This window comes from Aquila chrysaetos, chromosome 2 (assembly GCF_900496995.4).
Source record: "Aquila chrysaetos chrysaetos chromosome 2, bAquChr1.4, whole genome shotgun sequence".
Taxonomy (NCBI): Eukaryota; Metazoa; Chordata; class Aves; order Accipitriformes; family Accipitridae; genus Aquila; species Aquila chrysaetos.
The window spans coordinates 3,122,694-3,147,678 of record NC_044005.1 but is presented as its reverse complement, the minus strand read 5'-3'; the positions used below and the strand labels follow the sequence as shown (position 1 = coordinate 3,147,678).

Genomic DNA, 24,985 nt, shown 5'->3' with positions numbered 1-24,985 from the left:
ATAAATATTGCAATCTCATGCTGGAAGATATTTCTGGATTAGCAGGTTAATACGCAGTTCCTTAAGAAACCTGCATAGAGCTGCATAAGAAAAAACTCCTTGCTGGGAGATCTCTACTTTACAGAAGAAGTTCAAACACCTGCAGTCAACTTGTCTTGGTCAGCAGCATTCAGATAGCCACACTTTTTAATCTGTATTAAATCCTTGAATCTCGATTGGTGATAACTCACATGGCAATCAAAGACAATCTCTCTGCAGCTGCAGAATGTCTGAGAAAATTCTGTCATCAAGATCAGAAGGGTTGTATCCTGCCCAATTTTTAATTCATCATCGGATCAGAAATTTCAGTAGAAAGGAATTTGAAGCTATAGCATAAGAAAGGTTCCTTGCAAGAAACACCTAGAGGAGAAAATACTCACACTGACAGCAAACCAGTCTGAAGGAATTTCCCCACCTGTAAAATACTGGAATGACACTAGGGCTTTTTAGAGTCAGTTTTCAGCTGCAAACAGATTGTCTGATTAGAACTATTCAAAACTATTGCTGGTACTTGAAGGATATAGAGTAATTTTCTTTGCTTCACACTCTTAATATGTACCTTTATTGGTCTCAGCAAGCATTTTGTTGCTATATAAATTTCAGACAAAAAAAAAAAGAGGAGAGGAAAAAAAAACAAACGGCCTGTTTATCTACTCTGTCTTATTTTACAATGTTTATGTGTGGAATCATGGGACTTTTGGGACCAAGTTCTTTATATTGGAGACGATTCCTACAAATGCCCAATTTCTAATACAGCCACTGCTATTGATTTTATGAAAGGAAGCATGTAGCCAGAAATAATTTTCCAAACAATTTGTGCAAAGACAGACTATAAACTGGAGTCAAAATGTAAATACTGATTTGATAGTCCTGAAAGATACACTGATTTTTACTCCTTTTGTAATTAGGAGACGAAATCACGCTAAGAGGTATTGTATGTTTGTGCATGCCGACAGGTGGCCTGGTAGTATGAGATGATTTTATCATAGTAGCTAATTAATAGCCACAAATAAATTATTTGGAGAAAACATCATCTAGCCCTAGGAAAGTACCCTCCCCCCCCCAACCCCGCAGTTTGCAGCTGACAATGGCTAATCTAAATTCTGCCATCTGTGATAGTCTGAATTATATTTCTCAGGTTTCCCTAAAATCAGTCACTTTAGTAAGGGAAGAACAGTGCTCAGGCCTGTGACACTTCCTGTAAGACCAGGCTTTGATCAGTTACCCCTCTAGCTCTGAATAAATAAATATGAACGCTTTACCTCCTGTGGGGTGCCACCACAGCAGCAGACACTCTGCACAGACTCTTTTTTTCCTATTCTCTTAAATCTCTCTTTTTAGTCTCTCAAAGACTCCTTGCAGAGGTACTATAGAATGGCTGGATAGTAGGCTCCTAAATTTATAATGATCAGAGTCTATATTAAATCATGGGTAAGTCTTGTGAGCTATTCTTGGATCACAATATAGAAATAATCGAGTATTGGAACAATCTTCAGGTTTTAGGAATGGCTGCATTTCGTATTACCATCCTTAGTCTAAGGATGTGTGTATGTATATAAAATCAGTTTGTTGTATTCAGGTCAAGAACAGAAAACTTTTAAAAAACTTCGATATTAGCTTTCAAATGCCAAACAAAGGGAACACTGGCTGATGAGGACTTAGAACTCTGACACTGACATCCCTCCTTCAGGGCTTGAAATTCCTCTCATTAACTTGTCACTCAACTGTCACAGGTTTCCTTTTTTAAAGCAATAAAAAGCAAGCCAAACAGCAACTGCTCATGCAACAACAACAATAATCTGAATAATCAATCCACTCAGAGGTAAAGTTCACAGTCTAAGAGGGAATGCTATCACTTAGGTAGAACATTGTTAATTTTAAAAGAACTAGCAAAGAAAAAGGGCAATTAAACTGATTAGTTAATCGTAAGTGCTAATTAAAGAAGTCTTCAAATAAAAGTTTTTTGGAAAGAACACTGTGGGACTTCTTTGTCCTGCTGCCATCAGCAGCAAGAAGGAATGGATGGAGGATTGTGTCTACTCCCTTGCTTTGCTCTCAGCTCAGAGGGCAGAGGAACACACTTGGTGCAGGATCAGATCAGCTGTCACAGGTGATTAAAGGTGCCCATCATAGGTGCATGAAGCACATAAAGTCCTGGAGCAGGATCAGTACTGACACATATTCAGGAAAGGTATATTTCACGGTCTTTTATGAAATTACTATTAGGTTACCTTGAGAATAGGAACAGAACAGTGATTATCACTCATCAGTTACTGTTTATCTCCTGGTTTGTCTATCAGCTAACAATATATCCACTGATTCTACCCATGTAGTAGGCACTATCATAAATGCTATATGCAAGCAAACAAATCTTAGGAAGTATACTAATACCTCATTTAGTTTAAAATTGAAACATTTAAGTCATGCTTTTACTTGATTTTTTAAAAAATGGTTAAGATGCTTATCTTGGAGAGGGGGAGATCTTTCCCCAATCTGTACCATAATAAGCCAAATATAGAGAGTAAAAACAGTATTCAAAAAGACATCAAAACTAAAATTCCATATGGATAAATGTACCCGTCTTGAAAATTAGGATGTTAAATCATTACATGCTGTGCTTAAAATAGCATCATCAACGCTTTGGTGCAGAAAAGAAAAAGCTTAGTAACCACTACCAAATTAAATTAAATTGAAATCACAATATAACAGCTGTTAAAATAGTCCCCAAACTCCCATTCTCCTCTTGGAAAAGCTACAAAATTAGCACTAGAACTACTTAACAATATGTTTCAATCTGCTACATTCAACTTAGCGTTACAGAGAGAAACCTACCTTCCAGACCAAGTCCAAGTGTCTAAATTCAGGCAGTGCAAATCGTTCATTCTAGTTTGCTAAAACAAACAAATAAAATCCCAGTTGTGTTATATTAAGCAAACAATGCGCAAAGTATTTCAGTGAGGCCTTCCCAGGACAGAATATTCCAAGTAACAATATTTTGAAGAAAACCGTACCTATGTGTCTTAAAACAACTCTGTATTATGTGGCAGATGAAAAGTATTTCTCCTCAAAAAAACCATGCAACTCTCAGAAAACTACCTGTCAGGCATATTTACAGTAATGCAACGGCAGTATGGGGCCAATTTTAGCTTTTAATAGTGGTTTAATAGTGAAGAACTATGTGATATTCAGTTCCTGCAAATGTATTCAATTTTCATCCAGAGAATTCATGGTAGGTAATTGCAGAAGATATAATATTCTACATATAGCTTCCTCTCATCATTTTTCTTTGCATTCTGATCAGAACTATGCATCTTCCTGCCTGGTCACTTATTCCTTGAAATATTCTAGTAGCTACTGTACTCAGTAGATGACATCCCACAAAAAGTTCATCACATCCGTGTTTTTCTCTTTTCTGGAAGGCAAGCCCTTTCACAAAGTTACTACTAGCAACAACAAGGTTTTATGACCCTTTAGCATTTGCCATAAAAATAATAAAAAGTATCTATAAGAACATTGGGAAATCAATATACTTGCATATCTGCCTGTGTTTTGAGATGAAGAAAGTAATTGCCTTAGAAACATAAGGGTGGGGGGGGAACATAAGAAAGAATTTCTTTGCTTTAGATTGTAGCAATATTCTCAATGGCTCGCAATACACTTGACTGATTCCCCTAGGTACTACTACTACAAAACAGAATCTGAGAAGTAGGGAAATATATCTTGCCTTACCTTACAATTTCTTTTCTCCTAGGGTAGTCCATAGATCTATTAGAATAAGCCTTTCTCCAGCTTGCAGATCCTTTGAGGCAGAAACTAGACTTGTCATTTAAGTCAGAATAGGAGTAGTTTTACCCCTGAGAACTCAGCCAGTTAGTGAGTTTGAGAGACTTCCAAAGCTGTCCATCAGAGCTACGGAAAGTCTCTCAGGGTATTTCAGGAAACAGCAAGGTTTTCAGGAGAGCTATGGCCTCCTCTGACCAAGTACGTGCTAGCCCTTTTCTGTCCTAGGGAAGAGAATGTTAACTAGCATTTTGGAACGCCTTCAGAGAGGCCAACAGTCTAAAGAAAAGCAGAATGTGAGGGCTTTTGGTGCATTGCCTGAGAAACTTTATCCCCGCTAGAGGGTGAATATAATAATAAAGTGTAGTCCAGCTAGCAGCTAGTGGAACAGATCTGTCTTCCATGACAAGTCTATTCAGTTTCCTGCTCCTTCAGGTGGCTTTGAAGGAGATGAGGAACAAACTATACAAGCAGAAAGCAAAATGCAATTACTGAGCATCTTCTGCTGTACCTTTACACAGCTAAACACTTGGGGGTAGGGTGGGGAAAAAGCAACATCCTGGCCTCTAGAACTAAAAATATTTAATCATCTTGGAATAACACAGTTCGATACAGAGGACATCTATTAAAGAAAGGGAAGAAAGAAAGTTGCTGTTATGTTGGAAATTAAGGTTTCAAGAAGATCCTGTCCAAGACCTCCTCGCTGACTTTCCTTTCCTAGGCATTAGGCAGAAGATGGAGTAGTTTTCAGTTTCTTGGTCCCTGGGAAATCAATGTATCACAATCTTTACATTCTCATTATTCAACAGATTGACAGATGCATAATTACATCAACCTCATTTTGAATTCAAAACACAGCATCAATTGGACATTTACGTCTAAGATTCAGTCCTTTAACATAGCTTTAACAAATGAAAATGCCTTTCTACCCCACCCTTTTTTCGGAAACGGTAAAGCACACAGTCAGGTTACAGTATCATCACTTGCTACATGCAGTTTTCTTGCAGTTTCTCATGTATTTCTACATGCTACCTACTATATTTAATCATTTAGCTGATAATCCTAAAATGATTCTTAATTGGCTTAAAAGCATCAAGCCTTGTAAGAGGGTTTGCATTTCCCTTAGAGCTACAAGGACTCCTTAGACATCCCACTTTCTCTACGGCATATTCATTTATTTGCAGCCCAGTAAACATTAACCAGGATCTGCTTTGTCTCAGGAGTAGCTTTCTAGCATGATGAAAAGCATTAAGGGTTGACATATTTACAGCTCACTGCTCTTACAGTAAACTTCGTGCAGCTCTCCATTGTGAGATTTACAATCAAACAGCTATTACAGCTCAAATCTTTGTAAGAGAAGGATTGCAGGTCAACGTATCTTCTGATCTTCAGTGACAGAAAGGATAACAGGAAATATAAACATGCATACATTAAGGCATCAGATGTGTGAAGAGCTGCTAGAAAGACTTTGTTTTATTACTTCATCATTCTTTACATGAAAATCTTCCACTTAAATCAAACATGAGACTGGCATCAACTTTTGGACTAACTCTCTTTCCTTCCCACTTTCTCCCATTTCTGTTTTTTCAGGGGCTTACCTGGAGGAACAGAGTCCACATAATACTTCTGAGCCTGTTTTCAAATGATTCCTGGTACAATTGATTTTGATCATCATCTTCTTTTACCAGTTCTAGCTCCAAGTTTGGAAAAAGGTGCCCTTTCCTCCCAGAAAGGTGAATAGGAGAAGCCTCATGACACTTCCTGGCCCTTTCTGGTTCCTTGTAGAGCCTTTTCCCTGGGAAGATTTGTATTATGGTGAACTAGAAGGAGAAGGAGGAGCAGAGCAACCCCATATTTGCTCCTTAATTTATGGAGAAAAGCAAGACTTCATCCTTTGGGGAGGAGTTACTCCTGTTGTCAGGAAACGTAGTGTTTTTCCTGATGTCTTTAGCTTTCCTTTTCTGTTTCATGACTTACATTAATTCCTCAAGCCCCACTGAATGTTCCCTAACCTTTGTAAGTTTCCTTCCATTTATTTCTAGGATAGAAAGTGAATCAATAATAATCACTAAGGTGAAGATTACACTTACTGCTCTCCTACAAAATTAAATATAGCTTTCCAAAATTTCACTCTTCTCTGACATTGTTCCCAAGCGGTTTCACTGAAATTTAGCAAATGGTTATTAAGGAAGCTGATGCTACCTGAGGAAGATAAAAACCTTTTCAGATCAGAGCCTTCTTGTTTTTCTGAATCCTGCAGTCAAACAGTCAAAGAGTTAAATGGAAGCCAGAGGGCCTGTCTAATCATGCAACAGCACAGTGGAGAAATGACAGGCAAGCTCCAGTTTACTAATAATTTCACTTGCAGAGGCTGCATGGGAATCCTAGCTTGAGTTAAAGCAGTTCAGTTGCAAAAGGCACAGTGCAGCAACCCTAACTAGCTTGGACACAACCCTCAATGCCATTCTGTTTCTGGGGTGAAGATCTCTGCACTTGCTAACAAAAAGCCAGAGGGAGCAAGGCTTTGAAGGCTGAGGAAGCGTTCAGAAATAAATGGTAGGCCAGAAGGTCCCAAGCTGCATGTTTACTTCTTCACATCTAGGTTTCTTTCCCTCTCACTTCTGCAGGCTTGCTAAATGAGGAGCAGCATTCAGTTCAGCTGCAGTTAGCATGAGTTCCATTTATACAGCAGACACAAAAGAGCAAGTCCATAGCAGAGGCACAGGGCTCACTTAGCCTGGCATGGCTAACCCTGACAAACAAGATTCAACTAAGACTAGATACTTTTTCAATCTCTTCTAATATCCCTTTATTTCCTTAGTTATTTGCAAATCAAGTTTGTCCAAACCTACAGCTCTGGAAACTACTGCATGCAGTTCTCTCTGAGTCAGAGGTGGGGCTTTAGCAACAATTCCAGAGATCGTGAGCCTGTATGAAAGGCCACGTAATGCAGAATGGTAAGAATAAACAGGATCAATTTTGGTTACTTTCTTTTCTGATTGCTCTGAAAAGGTACTTAGGTAAAAACTTTTCCTGCAGCTGTGGGAGGCAATTCAAACTGAAAAACTGGCTGGACATTGTGTGGCCATTCTGAACCTGCCTTGATCTGTTTGTCTGGTTTCTGTCTGAGCAAGCAGGAGTAAGCCATTTTGTAACAGAACTGTAGACTTTCCCCGAGAAGAACACTGCATTAAAGTACAGCTTTTACAGCATGGAAAACAGGGGATAGGGAACAAAGTGCAATTTTACACTGTTTTATTTGCAAGTACTTGAGAACACAGGGTTTAGGTTATGGCAGCTTTCCAAGATGAAGTTGGCATAGGTTCGCTGTAGGGCATTTCCAACCAACAGTTAATTCCTTCTCTTTCATGTAACAAAACTATAGAAACACAGCACTGCGGGCTTTCAAAAGCTTCTTCACTGTTACTTTTCATAGTAGTAGAGATAGAAAGCATCGTCTCATACTCAAGCTGAGTAAGATTAAAGGTTCTAAATCAGCTGTAGGTAAAAAGAGCTAAAAACTTAAAATTTAAAAAAAATATATGGAAGAGTACACAGTAACTTAAATTAGGTTTTTTTACTTGCCTTACAGGATCTGTTTCTCACATTCCTGATAAACTCCCGCTCATACAGAGACCTTTAAAAATATCATCTTCCCTATGCTTTTGCAACAGTTCTAAAAAGAGCTGGTACACTTTCCAGCCCATAAGGAAACTATCATTGCAAAACATTTACAAACGATAGGGGAGCCTGCATTAGTTTAGACTACCTACTACCATCCTTCCTTTCAGACATAAGACAGGAATATGGTTTTTTATTGGATTGCTGCCTCAGGCTTAAATTCCTATATTAGTGCTTTAGCAGAGAAGAACTGAAGAGAAAAATCTCCTCTGACTAGTACTAGAAAAATTAAGTGTGTTGCTGAGAAGTTTTAGTATCTCCTTGCTAACCAGTGGCGGCTTCAAGTTTGTTAGGTACAGATAACCAGGGGGATGATGCCTATGACCTTTTTTTTTTTTTTTTAAAGTTAAAAAGAGCTAGGAAGACTTAAGATTATATAGCAAGAATCTAGCCTTGATTTAAATATGCACTGATTGCATCCTATACAGACAGCTCTTACACCGTCTTTGACTATTACCTAAGGGACAACAGATTTAAGATCCTCCCAGTGTATCACATGGTACAGTCTTGGATCAACTATCAAGAAAGCAAATACAAGCCTGACTCTTGTGGTAAAGAGCTTATGTTGGGTCCACAGAATAAAGCTGTTAACAGCAATCTTCATGGTATGCTGCACATACTCTGTATCAAAGGCACAGAGCATGCTAAAGGTAAAGACTGAGTCTGCAAAATTGACATTCAGAGAGCAGAGGAGAGGCTTAACAGGACTGGAATGGCCTGTGCTTGCAATAGCCTGTGCTATCAGATAACATGCTGCAGCATCCTGTACCAGCTTGAATGTACAGAGACTAATAGCTTTGTATCCAGACATTATATATAATATCACATGCTGCTCTTCCAGACATCTGTATTTCAGTCACTTATGTGCAAAAAATGACAAAAGTTTAAATTATAAAGCCAACTGAAATCTGTTATTTCCTACCTTTCAGAACCACATGTTGCAATTGTAAATTTAAAATACTGTATCCCAACAGCTATTCTGAACTTCACTTTCCCCGAAAGTAAACATCAGGGTATGAGAGACATGTACGTGAGTAATTGACTGTTCTTACACATTTCCTCTTTCTTTAGTTGGGGGGAGCACAAGCGAAATTCCCCACTATATTTACTACTTGCTAGCATTTCATTACGTGAAATGGGGAAAAAAAAAAGCCAGCAGGTTTGATGTATAAATCTGCTAAGCTGTAGCAAGCACACAATGCTAGCATCTCATCATTTATTTAAACCTGGTCTATCAGCAGGCTTGCTTTTGCTCCATTCCCAAAGAACCATCTCCTGCAGAGGTTACACCCACGTCAACCATTTTTGTTGATTTACAAACATTTGCATTTACCATAGTCATCTGTTTTTTCCTTTTCTGGGACAATGTATGCTTCATCATTAATACTACAGACAGAAAGACAGACTCTTCTTTTTGTAAGGTAGAGGGGGATGAAAAGAAGCATCCTGGATTCAACACCCCTAACATACAGGTTAGGCCAAAGACATTTTGGATTTTTTTTCTACTACAAAGTAGCTTGCTATGAAAAAAAACTGTCAAGAAAATAATATTACTACCAATAACATGTTTTAATTAAACACTAACCAGCACTCGTCCTCCAAAGATGTAACCTTTATTTCCCAGCACAGCACATGTATGAGCTGCTCGAGGCTGAGGTGGATCTCCACCCTGAAAGAATCAAAATAAGATCCTTCAGAACATCGTCAAAGTGCCAGCCAAGGACAGTGGCAAGTCAGTAACACAGAGACTGCAAAGATAAGGCCAATATGCATCAATATGCTGACAGAACTGCAACTTTAAAAGGAAATAACTTGTAGTCACGTCCAAGACTCCACAGACATTAGAAGATACATGTAATTGCCAAGGCCAGCTTTAACCAAGTTCTGTCAGTTGCTAATGTTTAATAAATGCCCTCTTGATCTGATTTATCATTGCTTTACTTAAGTGACATTCCATTGATTTATCTTTAATTCCTAAGCTCAAAATTACAGTAACACATCAGTTATTGTTGATATCTCCTGTGTAGCTTTATTTTTCTGAAGTGCAAACCATCAGGAACTGGTACTAAAATGTCAGGAAATCAGATCTTAAAATTTGATGTTACAACCAATAGCCACATGCCAAAAAGCCTTCCCTGTGTAAATCAGAAATAAAGATAGCAAAATTGGCTTGTACTTTTCAATGGTAATTTCATTTTTTGCATTTAGTTTTATAGGAATTTCAGAACATCCTATAAAGAGCATAAAATAGTGTCAGACACTCATGACAATATACCACTTCTACTGAGTTCTTATGTAAAGTCACCAGGATTTATGAACCTTTATAGTATACTACCATATTAATATCAATAAATAGAAATGTGTGCATTACTGTTTTACTGGGTAAGCGAGTATACATGCTCCTTTGGGAGACTATTAAAATAATGTATTTGCTGAAGAATATCTGATCTGTTCATTCTAATGATATAGTATGACTGGGAGATATTTGTTCAAAAGATTTTTCAACACTAACTCTAAAAGGGAATACAGCAACTCCATATACACAACGCTCAAAATAACAAGCATATAACCCTCACATACTAAACATGTATCTTTACTCCATAAAGGAAAACTGAAGGCCTAAACTAGCAATACAGCGAGTTTACTCTCTCTCCCCTTGCCTCCTTTAAGTCTGTGAAAGCCGAATAGGGAATCGAGAGACTGGATTGTTCTTTCAGCCCAATGTACTATCCTTCACACTGACCTATCAGCTTTATGAAAAGGGGCAGGGGTGGAAGGAACAAATCTCTAGGCAGACCTTAATCTCTCATACGGTCAACTCTCAGTTATCTGTGATAGTTTATCCATGTTGCAGATTAATTATACACAGATACAGTCAACCAAATGGCTTGATATCAAAACAGTTCAGATAAATGGGGTTCGCTAACCTCAGTTTGGCAACTTTAAAACCATTCATATGTTTCTACCACCCACTCCCCAAAGACCTTCGCTTTGTTCCAGAAAGCCTTCACTAGGTGTGAGACAGGATAAATACAGAGCTGGCCTGGGTTAATGGCTCTGCTCCAGCCACGAAACTCTTCCAGACCCAAAGCCCCAGCAGGGCCTACAAGGATACCCAAAGTCAGTATAATGACCATAATCCATTTCTGCAGGACCTTAGCTTGCTTTGTGAGGAGCCATGGAAACACCTCCGCACCCCATTCCTCAGCCCCACTCTGGTATTCCTACCAAATAGTTTTCTGGAGTATTCCAGTGCCTTGTCTTTCCAGTAACAGAGGGCTGACAGTAATTTCATATTCCCAACAGTTGTCTTAAAGCTTGAATATAAAGTTTTATCTCAAAACTATCCCCTAGATACAGAATATCTGTATCATCTTCTAATGTATCCAGATTTCTAATACCTCTCTGAAGCTTACGATATTTTTTGCATCAGAACCACATTATAGAAAAAACACCAGCCTAATAACATCCTGTGGGAAAAAAATTAATATCAGTTCTGAATTTTCCACACTTCAGAGGCATTGAGTGTCCTCCTGTTCAATGTTATAAGCCCAAGCAATACTAAGCATATTCAAATTACTTCTCCCAACATCAATTTCAAGAGCACAATAACTATTCAAAATGCAGTAAAATCACACTTGTGACAAAAGAGAACACTAAAAAACACTTACTCTAATTGCTGGTTGAGACCAAGTTTGTGTGGTTGTATCAAAAACATGAACATCATTATGCCATCCCCAGAATATCTGTCCTTCCTAAAAAAAGAGGTTAAAAAATTAAAAATAAGTTTATACTATTCTAAAATCTTTGTGCTTATTAAAGGATACAAACCCAGAAGTGATCTATAAAAACAGAAAATAAACTAAAATACAGAATTTTATTAAAATAAACATACGCTACTATTTTTAATAACGATGCAGCAGCTCAGATCTAGCTGAAGGTCAAAAGCATTCAGGAATATTAGGGCTGATGACACTTTTGAAAACAAGCTTTGGGCTTCAACATCAGTCACTGCAGTAGACAAATTCTACCTTCTAATTTTTAGGGTAACATACCGAGAAATGAATAGAATGTACAAAGGAATGCTTTTCTGTAAGTCAATGTTTAACATTTGATGTAAGGATCTATATCTCCTTGAATGCATACCGATTTCTTAAATTAATTCCTGTCACTAAATGCTTTAATCAGTCTCCTTCTTTCTATTAACTGTAAGAAATCATTATAGGAAACAAGCTAATCTAGGCATCTTAAAGTAATGGCATTTACTCTGGATAACAAATTAAAGAAATTAACTGAAAGCACTTGTCAGGTAAACTTGTGAAGCTATAAATTCCCTACTGTTACTTCAAGGAAATAAACTCTAAAATTTTCTGGGAGTTTCATATTTAAAATATGCCTTCAGATTTAAAGTACTGCCTTTGTTCCTGCTTTGACAGCATTTTGTTCCATTGCACTCAAAGCCTAGCACTGGGTACTTGGAATAGGCTGAACACCCACTGCTCCCAACAGGCAGTATCTTCAATTTCAAATCTAAGCAGAAGATTCTAATTTGCATTTCTGCTGATGCCACAAATAAAAGAAAAATCTGACAGATTTTCAAACTTACTGAGTATAGTATAAGAGATCACGTTTTGACAATCAGAAAGGACAAATCAGTCTGATTTTGTGACAAATCTCTTACCCAAAATGCATCATGGACATCAAAACAATCACTCAGTTCATTATGCTTCCTACAGCCATAGCCACCAAAATATATTAGCCTAAAAGAACAACAACAAAAAATAAGTTGTTAGCTGTTTTGTAAATAACATTCAAATGCATAAGCTGTAACAATGAATTTCAAATTTTGGTTTACCTACTATACTATTAATAATATAAACAACTTAAAATATTTCATATTGCACCTAATTACACAGCAAACCTTACCGAGATGAAGGTAATAGTTACACTCCTCAACAAGCCTGACAGAAATCCACATAAGCAAGGAAGGAGGTTCAAGATACCTCAAAGTCCCTATTGTCTATTCCTCCATCCACAAGCTTATTTATCAGTCACATTTTCAGACATGAGTCTTAAAATGACACAGAACACACAAGACAGTGAAATGCCTATGCTTCTGCTAGAATTCCTACCCTTTTCTATTGAAATTCCTATGCTGCTGCTATATTTGTTAGCCTTCTGCATACATCTTTTCACAACAAACGTTCCCAAGGTTCAGCCCACAGACTGCCTGTGACCCACAAAATCTTCTCTAGCTTATAAAGAATTTTTTTCAACTAAGCACTACTGAACATATTGCATTGCAAGTATTGTTACACACCTCCCAGCCTAATATTCCACCCATGAAATGGCCATCCATAAGAATTGGTTCCTAAAGTTTTGTTTAACTTCAACATTTGAGGATATTTGGTATAGTTGTTAGTGATCTTGGGAGAAGGCAATTTAGGAAATGATGGGATGGTGAAGGTCATTCCAGACTGACATTCCTAGGGAAACAGAGTTACTGAAAGCATTGTGCAATACACCAAGACATCCTGATCTGCAAATTCACATCTTGTGAAATTTTAATGTATAGTTCTGAAAAGGTGCATAACTTGTCCCCAAATACTTCTGTTAAATGAAAAGGTTACACTCTGCCACCTAAAATAAGTAATTTTCTTAGTATGCAGATTACATGATACTCTGAATAGATTAATTTAGTTTTGAATAATCTTGTTTTAACAGCTAAGGAGAAGTTGTTCAAATATATGTAATTTCATATATCTTGCAGTTAAATTAGATTTACAAAACCAAGATATAGTACTGAGACCCATTATACAGTTTATGCAAAACCTCTTTAGAGTCCAGAAACAGATAAATCATTTACATTTTATACTGTTCACTGTATATCATATCCTTACTTGTTTATAACAACTTCTATAACAAATCACTGACATGTCACTTTCTTGTGACCACATATGCCACAATATCCAGACACTTCCCATAATAAACACAAAATCTGAAGTATTTATTTTTAGCCAAGTATTTTTTCTAAATACACTCAGTAACTTTTACAACACAAATATCTAGACTGACTTGGTTCTTATAAAATAATCACTGCAATGACTTTGCAATTGTCAGCATTTGTATGCTGTTAAAATGCTTGAAAATATACTACATATATTTTATTGCAGGTAATAATTTAATGCTTACATAATGTAAAAAAAAAAGATGTAATTTTTATACTGATTTTTTCAAAGTGTTAAAAATAAAACATAAGTAATAGATGCAAAATGATTTTTATCTAAAGTCTCAAAGCATTCCATGAACTTTCACTAAATTTCCCAACCCTCTCCTAAAGTGGGTTTATACTTACCATTAATTCAGCTCACATGTGAGAAAACTCTGGTAGAAAGTTGTTAGGAGAGTTACACAAAATCCCATAGCAAGTCAAGCTAAGAATTAGTTTCATGAATCCCAAACCTGTGTGCTCTTCACTTTATAGTACTTCCTCTCTGCAATTTACACATATTAAATATTCTTAATGTGTTACCTGTCCTTATACACCCAGCAGGAAAGCTTGTCACGTGGTGTAGGAGGTTGACCTTTAAAATTTGTAATTTTTTTCCACCTATAGGTTCCATTTTTTGTTCGCAAATTAACATAATACAGCTTAAAAGAAAAAAATTACAATATTTTCAGTATAAATGATGTCAAAGAATCCAGCACAAATCACCAACAAAAAGAACAACCCACCACCCCCAGAATACAAAACTTCCTCTGAAAAAAAAGAGGAACTGACAGCGAAGTTTACAATATGTAGAAATATATAGGAAGAGTCCAATACACCACAAGAACACAGTTAGCAGCAGCAAGTTTCCTTGCCATCAGTCAGCCAGACCAGAACAGTAATATCCTGCTCCTTCCAGAGACAACTGAAGCCTTGCAAAAAAACTTCTGCAAGACAAACAGCTCTCGGTTCAATTCTACTGGGAGAACTGTCAGTAGTTCTGCCTAACCTGACTAGGTAACTGCACAAAAAACAACAAGGCTTGTGAACCAAGTACTACACTGAGATCTGATTACATGCTCCATTTCGGTTATTTTTCTAGTCAGGACTGAACTCTGACTTCGTTTACACTAAATGATAAAGCAAATTTCATCTACTTTGCCACTCCAGTCTTCCGTTACAAGGAAAACTGGTAGCTCTATTTTAACTTTAATTATTACCTGATTATATAAGAATGGTAATCACTATCCAAGAGCAAAAAGTGATATTCTGAGATCAATTTCAATTATGACTCCCAACATATTTAAAAACAAACAAAAAAGCAATTGGGAAAGCACTAGCAGTTTTCAGAAAGAAATACAGAAAGTTTCACGTAATGGGTCTTATTCTGAAGCTGTGATTCAGTGAAAAATCCCAGAAAAATATATGGAGTTGAACGTTAAAACAAAAAACTAAAGTTTTTTGCTAGTTTAAAAGTATACTTTTTCTACAAGAATGAAGCTTTTCCTTAAATTTCTCCTTAATTCAAATGCAAAGTACACCAGACAAAACAGTAAGGTCAGCATTATTATTCATTCAAATACAGTATGTTATGAAAGAAAAGAATACAATACCCGATTACTGTATCCTTTATCATCAAATCCACCAAAAATGTACAGCTTCCCATTAATGCTTGCCCCACAGCTTCCTGACATGGAGGTAGGTAACTCTCCTTCCATTAGGTGCATTGTCCTGCAATTCAGCACATACATTAAGTCTTACAATGCTGCTTACGAATCTGCTAAAATTAACAAACCCAAACCAGATGTATTAATAATTTTTAGACTTAAAGCTAAAATACAGTTTTGGCCATAACTAGCATTAGAAACTGTAGCTGACACATGAAGTCAGGCTCCCATGGTGTAAGAGGACTTTCATGTGAATATTATGCATACATTTATGAAGCATCCCAATTTTTCTGAAGGTGAAGCCCATATTAAAAGAGCATTAGTAGAGCTGAAACATTAATTATTCAAAACCTGGAAATACTATTAACATTAACTCCAAAAACTCCTGAAATGAGAACATGGTGTTGCTGTTATTTTACAAATGGAAAACTGAGGCAGAAGTAGAAATAAAGCTCAGAAGTACTCACTAATTTTGGTACCCAATATGCCATTCCTAAAACTGCATTTTGCCCTGCATTTAGCACAATAAAAAAAATCTTCAATAATGCCAATTTTAGCAATGAGTTCTCTGTTCTTCAGCAGCAGCGGCAGTTTCTAGTCTTTTCCTTGCTAGTCTCACTCACAAACCAGTAACTTCCTGTGATGTAAATTGTAACGTCACACAATCTCAATCACTATGCAACTATCTGACAAAACTCAATTTCTGCTGAATTCACGAGGCTGAGCATTAGGCCAAGACTGCACTTAGAATCATTATTCCACATTGAAAACAGCTTTCCTAGGATCTCAAATTTCTACAGAAGACAGGGACCTGCATTGCCCTCTCACATCTACATGCATAGAGGACATGTGATTTGTTTAGCATTTCCACCTTGTTGCCACACCTTCAGTCTGTAGATTTAGCAGCCAAACCCCAGTCCTTCTGTACTGGCACTCAACTCCTTGCCCCGGCTTTGCTGCCGACATCTCAATTGCTTTCACCCCACAGTTTCTGATTGAAGCTTCCTTCCCCTGCCATTCCCATTCATTTTTCTCAGTGATCCACCTGATCGAACTCTGTGCCTTCCAACTGCGTCCTTAGCTCAGTCTCCCTCCTCAGTCATGGCCTCCCACCTTCAAAGCCTGATTCCACTTTTTCTTCTCTCTGCTAGGTCTAATATCACCACACTTGTTGGCCCAGTCAATTCCATTCATCCCCTTCTTCAATGCATCCCCATCTAGACAAGTTGTCTTCATTTTCTATCACTGGCAGCTATACAGAAGAAAAGGATTCTTACAGTTTTGAGTTCCGATGCTTGACCTTACCCCAGTCTAAAAGAACTGGAAGCAGCCATTAGAAGGAAAAGCTTTTTATGCACTAAATCACCAGATGTGACTGATGTATACGTAGCCTGTCCCTACTGAAAATGGCACTCACTAACAGCTGCTCAGGGCACTGCTTCCAGATACCTTTGTTCTGGCACCAGCACTGCCACAGGCCAGCCCTCCTTCCCCTTCTCTGCTCTTGCTCTCTCATTCCTGCTTGTTCCTGCGTCATGCTGTGCACTTAGCTGTATGTGTACAACTGTTTGTGCTGTAAACTGAACGAGATCAAGAACGGATCCAGGTTAAAAATAACCCTAAAAAAGGGAAGTTATATTTAACCCAGATCACTTTCCTGATCCAATTTCCTGAGTGACCATATAAACAGATGTACCAGTACAACCGATACAGGGACGTCTGGGGTGAAAAATCAAGAGAGCGTATGAGGTTGCTTTAGCCAACCCTTTCACCAAAAGAAACAGACAGCAAACCACAGTCTCAGTGAGGGTACAATCTTGGAAAAAAAAAAAAAAAAAAAAGAAAAAACACTTGCTAGAACTTCACAGCTAACCATATGCAAACTGTTGTTTTCAAAGTCAGCGAGTTGACCACACAGATGTGGAATTTCATACATACTGTAAGACACCTTCCTGATCTAGCCCTCCTCCCCTTTTCCCTCCAAATTGTTGCTTTGACTATGGGTATGCAAGCAATATATAAACAGGTGGGAGACTAGAAAGACAGCTGGCAGAGAACCCATATAAGCCCAAATGGATACTACTTTACCAGACTGAATGCAATTACTGTAATAGAAACCACTGGAAAACTTTAAAAAGGGGTATTGTTATCTCTCCCCACATACAATATGTAAACACAATGAATATAAAATGTAAAGATTAAATTGCTAGTGATGTGCAAGATCTGGTTAGTTATTTATGCAAATACACTCAGAACACAATTAAGTAATAACAAAAAAAAATATAATTATAAATAGATCAAGAACCCAAATATCCAGTGTTTAAATATTCCTTTTAACATAGAAGTTAATGAATGGAGAAATAGGCCAAAATAAATGCCCAAATAAAATGCCCCTGTTTTAACAACAGAGCCTTAAGCAGACCATTTTCAATGCTCTTTCGAAAAAAACAATCATACTTAAGGAATTAATGTGTTTACTGGAGTTGATTTGCAAGTGCATATGTCTGTTCTTCAGTCTTTACATTAAACATCTGCTATTTAAACTCCAGGGAACATGACCAGGAACTCATGTAACTGAAGTCTTTTCACCACAGCTAACTGCAATCTATGCAAAGATCAACTTTATATATTAATTAAATATAAATTATGCAACTTACCATAACCCGCTATCCATTTCATAGATCCAGAGCTCATCATTAGGCAAATAAACTTCATTTTCTTCAATTGACTAAAACCGAAGAAAATTTGCAAATGTTAACTCAATTATGCATTATACACCATACGTTTTAAAATGAAATACCAAATTGTGTTACTTAGCAACACGGAATAATCTTAAGGAGATAATCTACCAGAGCATAAGTCATACCCCAACATTATTGCTCTGATCATTACAGTTTTAAACAGGCAGCTCAATAATGCTAATATTTTACATTTTATACTAGGACTTCAAAGAGGATATTTTTCATTTTTTGAAGCTATTAAAAATACTGTGCTAGGCATTTCCTGATGTCATTGAGCTGTGCTGATTGCTAATAGCATCTTTAATCACTCATTTTAAGGTGTGGAGATTATAAAAGTTGTAAGTTTGGTGTATCAGAGGTAGGGAGAGAAGTGTTTCAATATTCAAAAAGCAAAATGAATATAATACAGTAGCCACTTTGTAAAAATAAGAAAATACCACAGGCAAACAATTAATTCGTTAGGAAACATACACAACTGCTACTAACAAGTAGCACAAAAGTACCATAACATGACCATGGATTTAAAAAAAACAAAAATCTTAAGAGAGACTGTCAAAGATGCTTCCCTCCTCTATTAAAATGCTGTTACTAAAGGAAGTAGTTTTTCAGTCACTGATGTGATCACTCTGAGCAAATTTGCTGTACCGTTAGCCTTCATACCACTAAATACAAAGCATCAAAGATGAGCTTCAAAGTATTAATGCTGTTCGTTGTGGCATCTTTTTGCATCTTCAAGGAAAAAAGAGTTCTCCTTCACCTGAAGGATTTTTTTCCCCTCATTCCACAATCCCTTTTTAGGTTTTCCAGAAACGGAGACTTTGCCACACTGGGTAGATGGGTAAAGAACCCAACAACTAAAAAGAAAGTTAGAAAAAAGTACTGATTTTAAAAATAAGGAACTTAATTCCTCAGGCCCACTCATTAAAGGCACAGATTAACCAACTTAACGTTTTGCCAAGAAAGATGTGTAACAACATAAACCAGAATTTGAAGCTCCTGAATTAAAACTCATTATCTTTTGTTTTGGGAGATACTTTTAATTAGGAGGCAATTCTTGGCATAATGGAAAAATATAGAGAAAAGTGTAACTGAAAAGCACCAAAAGAACAGTTACTTGCAGCGACTCAGGGAAGGAACCTGAAAGAACAAAATGCCAACTATAAAAGAGCTTAACCTATATGCCATAACATGAAGAGGAAAAATTAATTCCTCTGTGGAAAACAGATCTATGAAGACTCCCAAACAGAGGCCATGTAAGGAAAAAAAATAATTTGGGAAATAATGATGAGGAAGAATAACAACCAGGAGAAGGAAACCCAAAAGAATGCAACTGCAGCACTCAGGCTGAGTAGCAATTACACCATTAATTATTGTCTTAGCATTAGAAAGAAATGAAAGAATGTGAGGGAATAAGCAACCAGGGTCAGTAAAATAAAAAAAATAGCTCAAAATTGAAAGAATATGAGGAAAAAGAGTTAAATGCAAAACTGAAATTTAATTATTAACGATTTAGTTACTGATATTGATTACTTGCCTTTAAATGATACTTTATTATTAACTTCTCAATTTTAAAGGTGCCAGCCAGGCATGTACGCACTATGTTTGGTAAAGTTTATCCTGCCAGGTACCTTTCATAAGGTAGGTTCTGCTGTTACAAGCAGCTTGCAGCTTTCACAAAGTGCAGAAGTCTACCCAATTTAATCTAGATACGTCAGAGGTCAGAGGCCGAGTATTTGCTACAGAACCAGCTCTGAGCAAACCCACTGATGCCAAAAATAAGTTAGCTGGGCAATAGTCCACCATCAACATGTAAGATGTAAAATGATTTTACCTGTGTAAACTGCTGCTTAAAGAGTAACAATGATTTTCATAATACTCTCCACAAATAAATATGTAAAACTACTAAAAGTTTTTGCAACATTTATCTGCTAAACTTAACACACATTGGCTGTTTTGACTGTGCCATGAACCCAGGATCCTTTATTATAAAACTTTTGAAAACACCGCGCTAGCCAGTCCAACCTTAGTTTCTAAAGACCAAAGCATAGGGAACTACTGTGTATTTCCAGTGATTTAGGTGTTGCATAGTTATACAGAGTATTACGGAGTTTAAGGCCAGAAAAGGAGACTAAGTCTTCCTGTACATCACAGATGACTCACATTATTTAAATACACGCTTATTCTAAAGGTGGCTAACTCCTTGACACTACAAAATATGTATTCAAATCCTCACGTGACTTGCAGTCACAAGAAACACTGCTTACCAAAGACCCCTAAAGGGAAGAAAAGCTGTGGGGAGAGCTTACAGGCTCCTGAGAGTTCCTCCATTTCGTTACAGTTTGGTATTGGGCAAGCCTAGCCGTGGAATAGGCTAGAGAAGGCATGCCAGGGTAACCCAGAGAGTGGAACCCTGCTACCTTGTTTCCTACCACAGCTGAGGGTTTGTATTTCAGTACACAGTATATCTGTTTGTATTTTCAGTATTCACCAGCAGCACAACCCTTTCCAGGTCAAATGAATCGAGCTCAGGAGCAGAGCAACTCTTCGAATTCCACAAGCTGCGCAGCTTTATCCTATCTTTAAGTCCAATGGTTTTAGTTAAAAAAAAACAAAACAAAAAAAACAACAAACAAACCCAAACCAACATGCTGATTTCCAGAAACTAAACTATAACATGCTTCAGGAAGAGACAAAAGACAACTAGCTCCTAGTACCCGAGAGCCCTAGAATTGTCCTTCCCTCTCATAACTTACAATCTATTTTAAAATTTAAATCTAAGAGTCCCCCACTAGAATTCTTTGCTTGAGTACAGAAGGACAAGCTTTGCACATTTGAAAGTTTACCTTAGCGTGGGGAAAATACAGATAGAATACTGAAAACGTTAACAGAAACATGTTTTTGACCTGAGCAAGACCAGGAATAACACCAAGCACAGCTACTTTCACATGTTAGGGGCAATGTGCACAGACACTGTGGATAAAAAGAACTGTCTGTATTTAACGTGGTATCATTCATAGTTCTTTTTTGGACTGAATTCATCCAGAGCTAAGAGTCACAAGGATTTACTTTTGCCAGAACCAGTACCGATCTTCTGATGGAAAAAAAGCACACGTGCTTTTAGTCTGCCACCGGCTTGTTTTTGAAGTGACAGAACTGCCTTCTGAGGGAGGAAAACGCACGGTACGTAACACACAACTACTAAGAAGTAAAAAATGCAGGGACTCAGGAACAAGAACACGAATTACACACAGGAAAAACACAGCTACAAATTATAGCCGTCACCCCACTGAGGGAAGGGAGACGAGAGAAGCGCTCCCACAGCAACCACAAGTTTGCAGGACAGTGGAAACTAAACCGGCTCCACCAGCCCTTCCCCAACACGTGCTCCGTGATGGAGGCAGCTGAAAACGGAGGAGCAGGCGGCCATGGGCGCCGGTCAGGGGCACCTATGCTTAGAGAAGGGGACAAACGGACGAGTGGAGAAGTACACGGAGGAAGCCCCTTCCCGCCCGCACCCTTCTCCTCAGAGCAGCCGCCGCCGCCATTTAAAACGCCCGCCCCAGCGGGGCGCGCTGCCCCGACAGCCAATCAGCGTCCGCGCCGAGGTAAACAGCGCTCCGCTCCCGGCCCGCCGAGGGGCTGCACCGGCTGAGGGGGCGGTTGGGGCGACGCTGGGGCAGGGCAGGGCGGCGGGGCAGTCCCGTCCGCTCCGCTTCCCCCCCCCTTCCCCTTCCTCCTCCTCCCGCCACCGGGGCTCCTCAGCCCGGCTCCCCCACCGTGCGGCGGCGCGCCCCCCCTCGGCTTCCCTCCTTCCCTCCCTCGTCCTCTCCCCCCAGCGCCCTCCGGCCGCCTCCTCCCGCCTTACCACGTATCCCCCCCACACATAGAGAAAGTTCCCGTCCACCACGGCGCAGTGGCCGCTCCGCTCCTCGGCCACGCAGAACTGCTCCGCGGAGTCTGCCGCCATCTTAGGAGGAGGAGGAGGAGGAGGAAGCAGCTCGCCTGCCTCAGTGTTCGCGTCCCGCCACCGCCTCCTCCGGGAGAGGCTGCGGCTCTCCGCCGGTCGCTCCCCTCAGGCGGACGGGAAGCGAGGAGGGTCCAAAGTGTGGGGCGTCACCCTGCCCTCAGCGCAGGGGCCATGGCGGGCTCCGCTGCAGCGGCCTCCTTTCAGCCCCGCCGCGACCTACTCCGCGGCCGCAGCCGCCGGGCCGGGGGTTAAGAGGCGGGCGCGGTGCCGTCCGGCGGTGCCCGCTGCCCACGGCTGTCCCGCTGCCCACGACTCCCTCGGCTCTGCAGCCGGCGCAGGCCACGGGCTGCCGGGTGCAGTCGGTGAGGGTGTCACGGAGGAGGCCGTTTGGATGCACTTTGCTGGATTTGTCCTTGCACAGCTGCTGGAAGGAGCCTTGCCAGTGTGGGTGCAGACCCCTGCTGTACCCCAGAACACACAGTGTCTGCCCATGGAGGCATGCTGAACGATACCGTGTGAGATTTAAGGGCTAATACCATGCAGAAGCCCGTGAATAAAGAGCATGTGAGGAGGGAAAAAAGCACTGAGAATAGGATACCTAAACACAAACCCAGTGTGAGAGTGGAAGAGAGAGCGGGGTTTGTAGGCAGAGCTCAACATGGGAGGTGGTTTGAGAGAACCGCAGCAGAACTTGCTGTCTCTCCGAAGGTGAGAAGAGTCATGCTCCAGCCAGAAATAGCAGCTATGAAATAGTAGCTGATATTAATTAAAACAATTGTATAGGAGTTCAGACTGTTGACCCCAGAGAGAAATCCTGTGAATGCTGTCCTCTTAACCTGCAGCCTGGAAGCAGACGAAGCAAGAAGCTACCAACTGCGGTGTGGTGGAGTACCTGAGGAGAATACCCAAGGTGCTGTGCAGGACCTGTGTACTGGGGCCAGTGCTGAGCTAGTGGTAACTAATAGAATAAAACTGCTGGTGGGATCTCAATGGGTCACCTCCCATCATGTCCCAAGCTACGCATTTTTCATGATTTGAGGGATCTCCACTCCCTGTTATCCCCACCACTATATAGTCTTTCCTATATGTTGGCCTGCCCTTAAACAGCAGGCTGGGAAAAGCAATAGCTTCTTACACTGCCCTTCCAGCTCTTACACTGTTAGATCAACAACCCAGTGAGTTCCAGCTGAACTGTGGATCCAGCTGGAGTGAATGGAATTCAAAATAAAACAGGTACAGCTCTTCAGAAAGAGTAGTAGAGTACAGCTTGTGAGAAACGAGCACTTTAGCATCTTGTAAAAGGACACCGAAAAGTAATGGTAAAGATTTCCTTGTGAAAGTGGGACATATACTTCCTCTGTTGGATCTAGGAGGGAAGACCTTAACTATTCCTGTCAATAACTGCTAATATTAAAATGAAGAAAAGTAATGATGATGCATTGGGATGATGGTTAAAACACAGGAATAAGCATTTGGAAGAGTTAAGAAAAACATGGGTAACAGGCAAACTTGATCTATAGATCTATAGGTCAGGTACAGCTACAATGTGATGCCTCAGAAAGCATCTTAGGAACAGTGTAAAGTCAGCAGCCCATGGTTTTGCCAGTGGAGCAGTGACAGACATGAGAATGAGATATTTGTCGTGCTCGGTGTGACAAAACAATTCCATCGATTCACCTTTGGCATGAGGTAGATGTGCTATCTGATTATAAACCATTAGCCTGTCTCAGCTGGCGCTCTGCTCTCAAGCTGAATGTGCTGAGACTGTAGTGCTGCGATGTCCAACAAAAAAACCCATGGCAGGCGCCGGAGATGAAGAGCTGGGCATGGCTTCCAGAGCTCAAGACAGATGGCTCAGTGGAGCAGAAGTCTACAGCTCATGGTGGAATACTTTTATATCTCTGGTGGGAGGCTCCAGGCAACTTAACAGAACCCCAAATACAGCAGGATGCTGTAGGAGTATGCTTTATATTCCTGGTTTGGTCATATCTTAAAATGAGTTTCTTTTTAGATGAGGGGGTGCATTCCTTCTCCAGGTGCACCTTCCTTCTTGGGGTGAGACATGAGCTGAATGTCAAAACCAGATTTTCTTGAAAGGAGAATAAGCAGTAATCTTAGCAAACAGAAGAACTTACATAAGGACTGGGTTCATAATTTGCACCTAGCTGCATGCCTGAGACAAAAAATGGATCATATTTCTTGCCAAAATAGCTGAGACCTGTCAGATGGTAGCTTTTCGTCTAAAGAGAGTAGATGCAGCTTGCACCCATGAGCTTACTCCCAGATGAGGAGGAGTGATTATAAATTATGCAGTTGAGAATGGACTATAGAAAATAGGCTAACATTTTTTATCCATCTTTACATCCCTGCAGTCTTTTGATCAAGGAATTTTCTTTCAGAGTTGCTTTGTGAGCCCTCTGTGGAATAAAGCTGTACTTTGAGAGACGGAGCTCAGAGTGTTTGACAGAAATAGCATGCATTTTTCATCTGGAGAGAAGGCAGCTGCCCCACAAAACTGGAACTGTATGAGACACAATGTATTTATTTATCATGCTCTATACCGGGACTCGGTATGGTGCAACAGACTTCAAATGCTCAGGGCCAAAGGAAAAATTGTGTACAACAGTGGTTCCCTGGTTATGTGTAAAAACAGCCGTGGAGACCAGCATGTGCCAGTTGGCCAAGACGGAACCAGCTAGAAGGGGTCTCTGTCTGACAGTGCTGGCACATGAGTAGCAATGAACTGAAGAACTAAGAGTTTACCGCATACTAAACTCTCAGGTAACTGAGAGCTGTCCTAGGAAACTTGGCACCCAGGTAGGACAGTTACTGTCAGTGTGTAAGAGCACGAGGGGAAGGGCCAGGGTCCCAGTGCACCCTTCCAGCTGGGAAAGAGTCCTACAAAACGGTAGTTAGAGGCAAGGCAGAGTTATGAAAGATATTGCAACCAAGCAACCAACTGCAAAACTACAGCAGGCTGCTAACAGCCCCGATCCAGGGCTGGTGAACCTTCGGAGAGACTGATCAACGAGTGAGAAGATAAGAAGAATGGGTTAGAAAGGTCCCATGCCATCTAACAGACTGAAGGCCTCAGCGGGTGAAAAGAAGGCTCAGTCACAGG

General features: G+C 39.7%; 1 protein-coding gene across 1 annotated transcript in view; it reads right to left on the bottom strand.

Annotated features, from left to right (window-relative positions):
* The window catches only part of KLHDC1 (kelch domain containing 1), a 30,689-nt gene extending 8,669 nt beyond the window's left edge, over window positions 1-22,020 (bottom strand). The window contains exons 1-8 of the mRNA XM_030042141.2: window positions 21,763-22,020; window positions 17,814-17,884; window positions 15,103-15,220; window positions 14,033-14,151; window positions 12,182-12,260; window positions 11,172-11,255; window positions 9,086-9,169; window positions 2,872-2,930 (exon numbers count right to left, since the gene is read on the bottom strand). Coding sequence (XP_029898001.1) covers window positions 2,872-2,930; window positions 9,086-9,169; window positions 11,172-11,255; window positions 12,182-12,260; window positions 14,033-14,151; window positions 15,103-15,220; window positions 17,814-17,884; window positions 21,763-21,864 — 716 coding nt within the window. The 5' untranslated portion in view covers window positions 21,865-22,020. The remainder of the gene's footprint in view (window positions 1-2,871; window positions 2,931-9,085; window positions 9,170-11,171; window positions 11,256-12,181; window positions 12,261-14,032; window positions 14,152-15,102; window positions 15,221-17,813; window positions 17,885-21,762) is intronic.
* Between the last annotated feature and the right edge of the window lie 2,965 nt (window positions 22,021-24,985).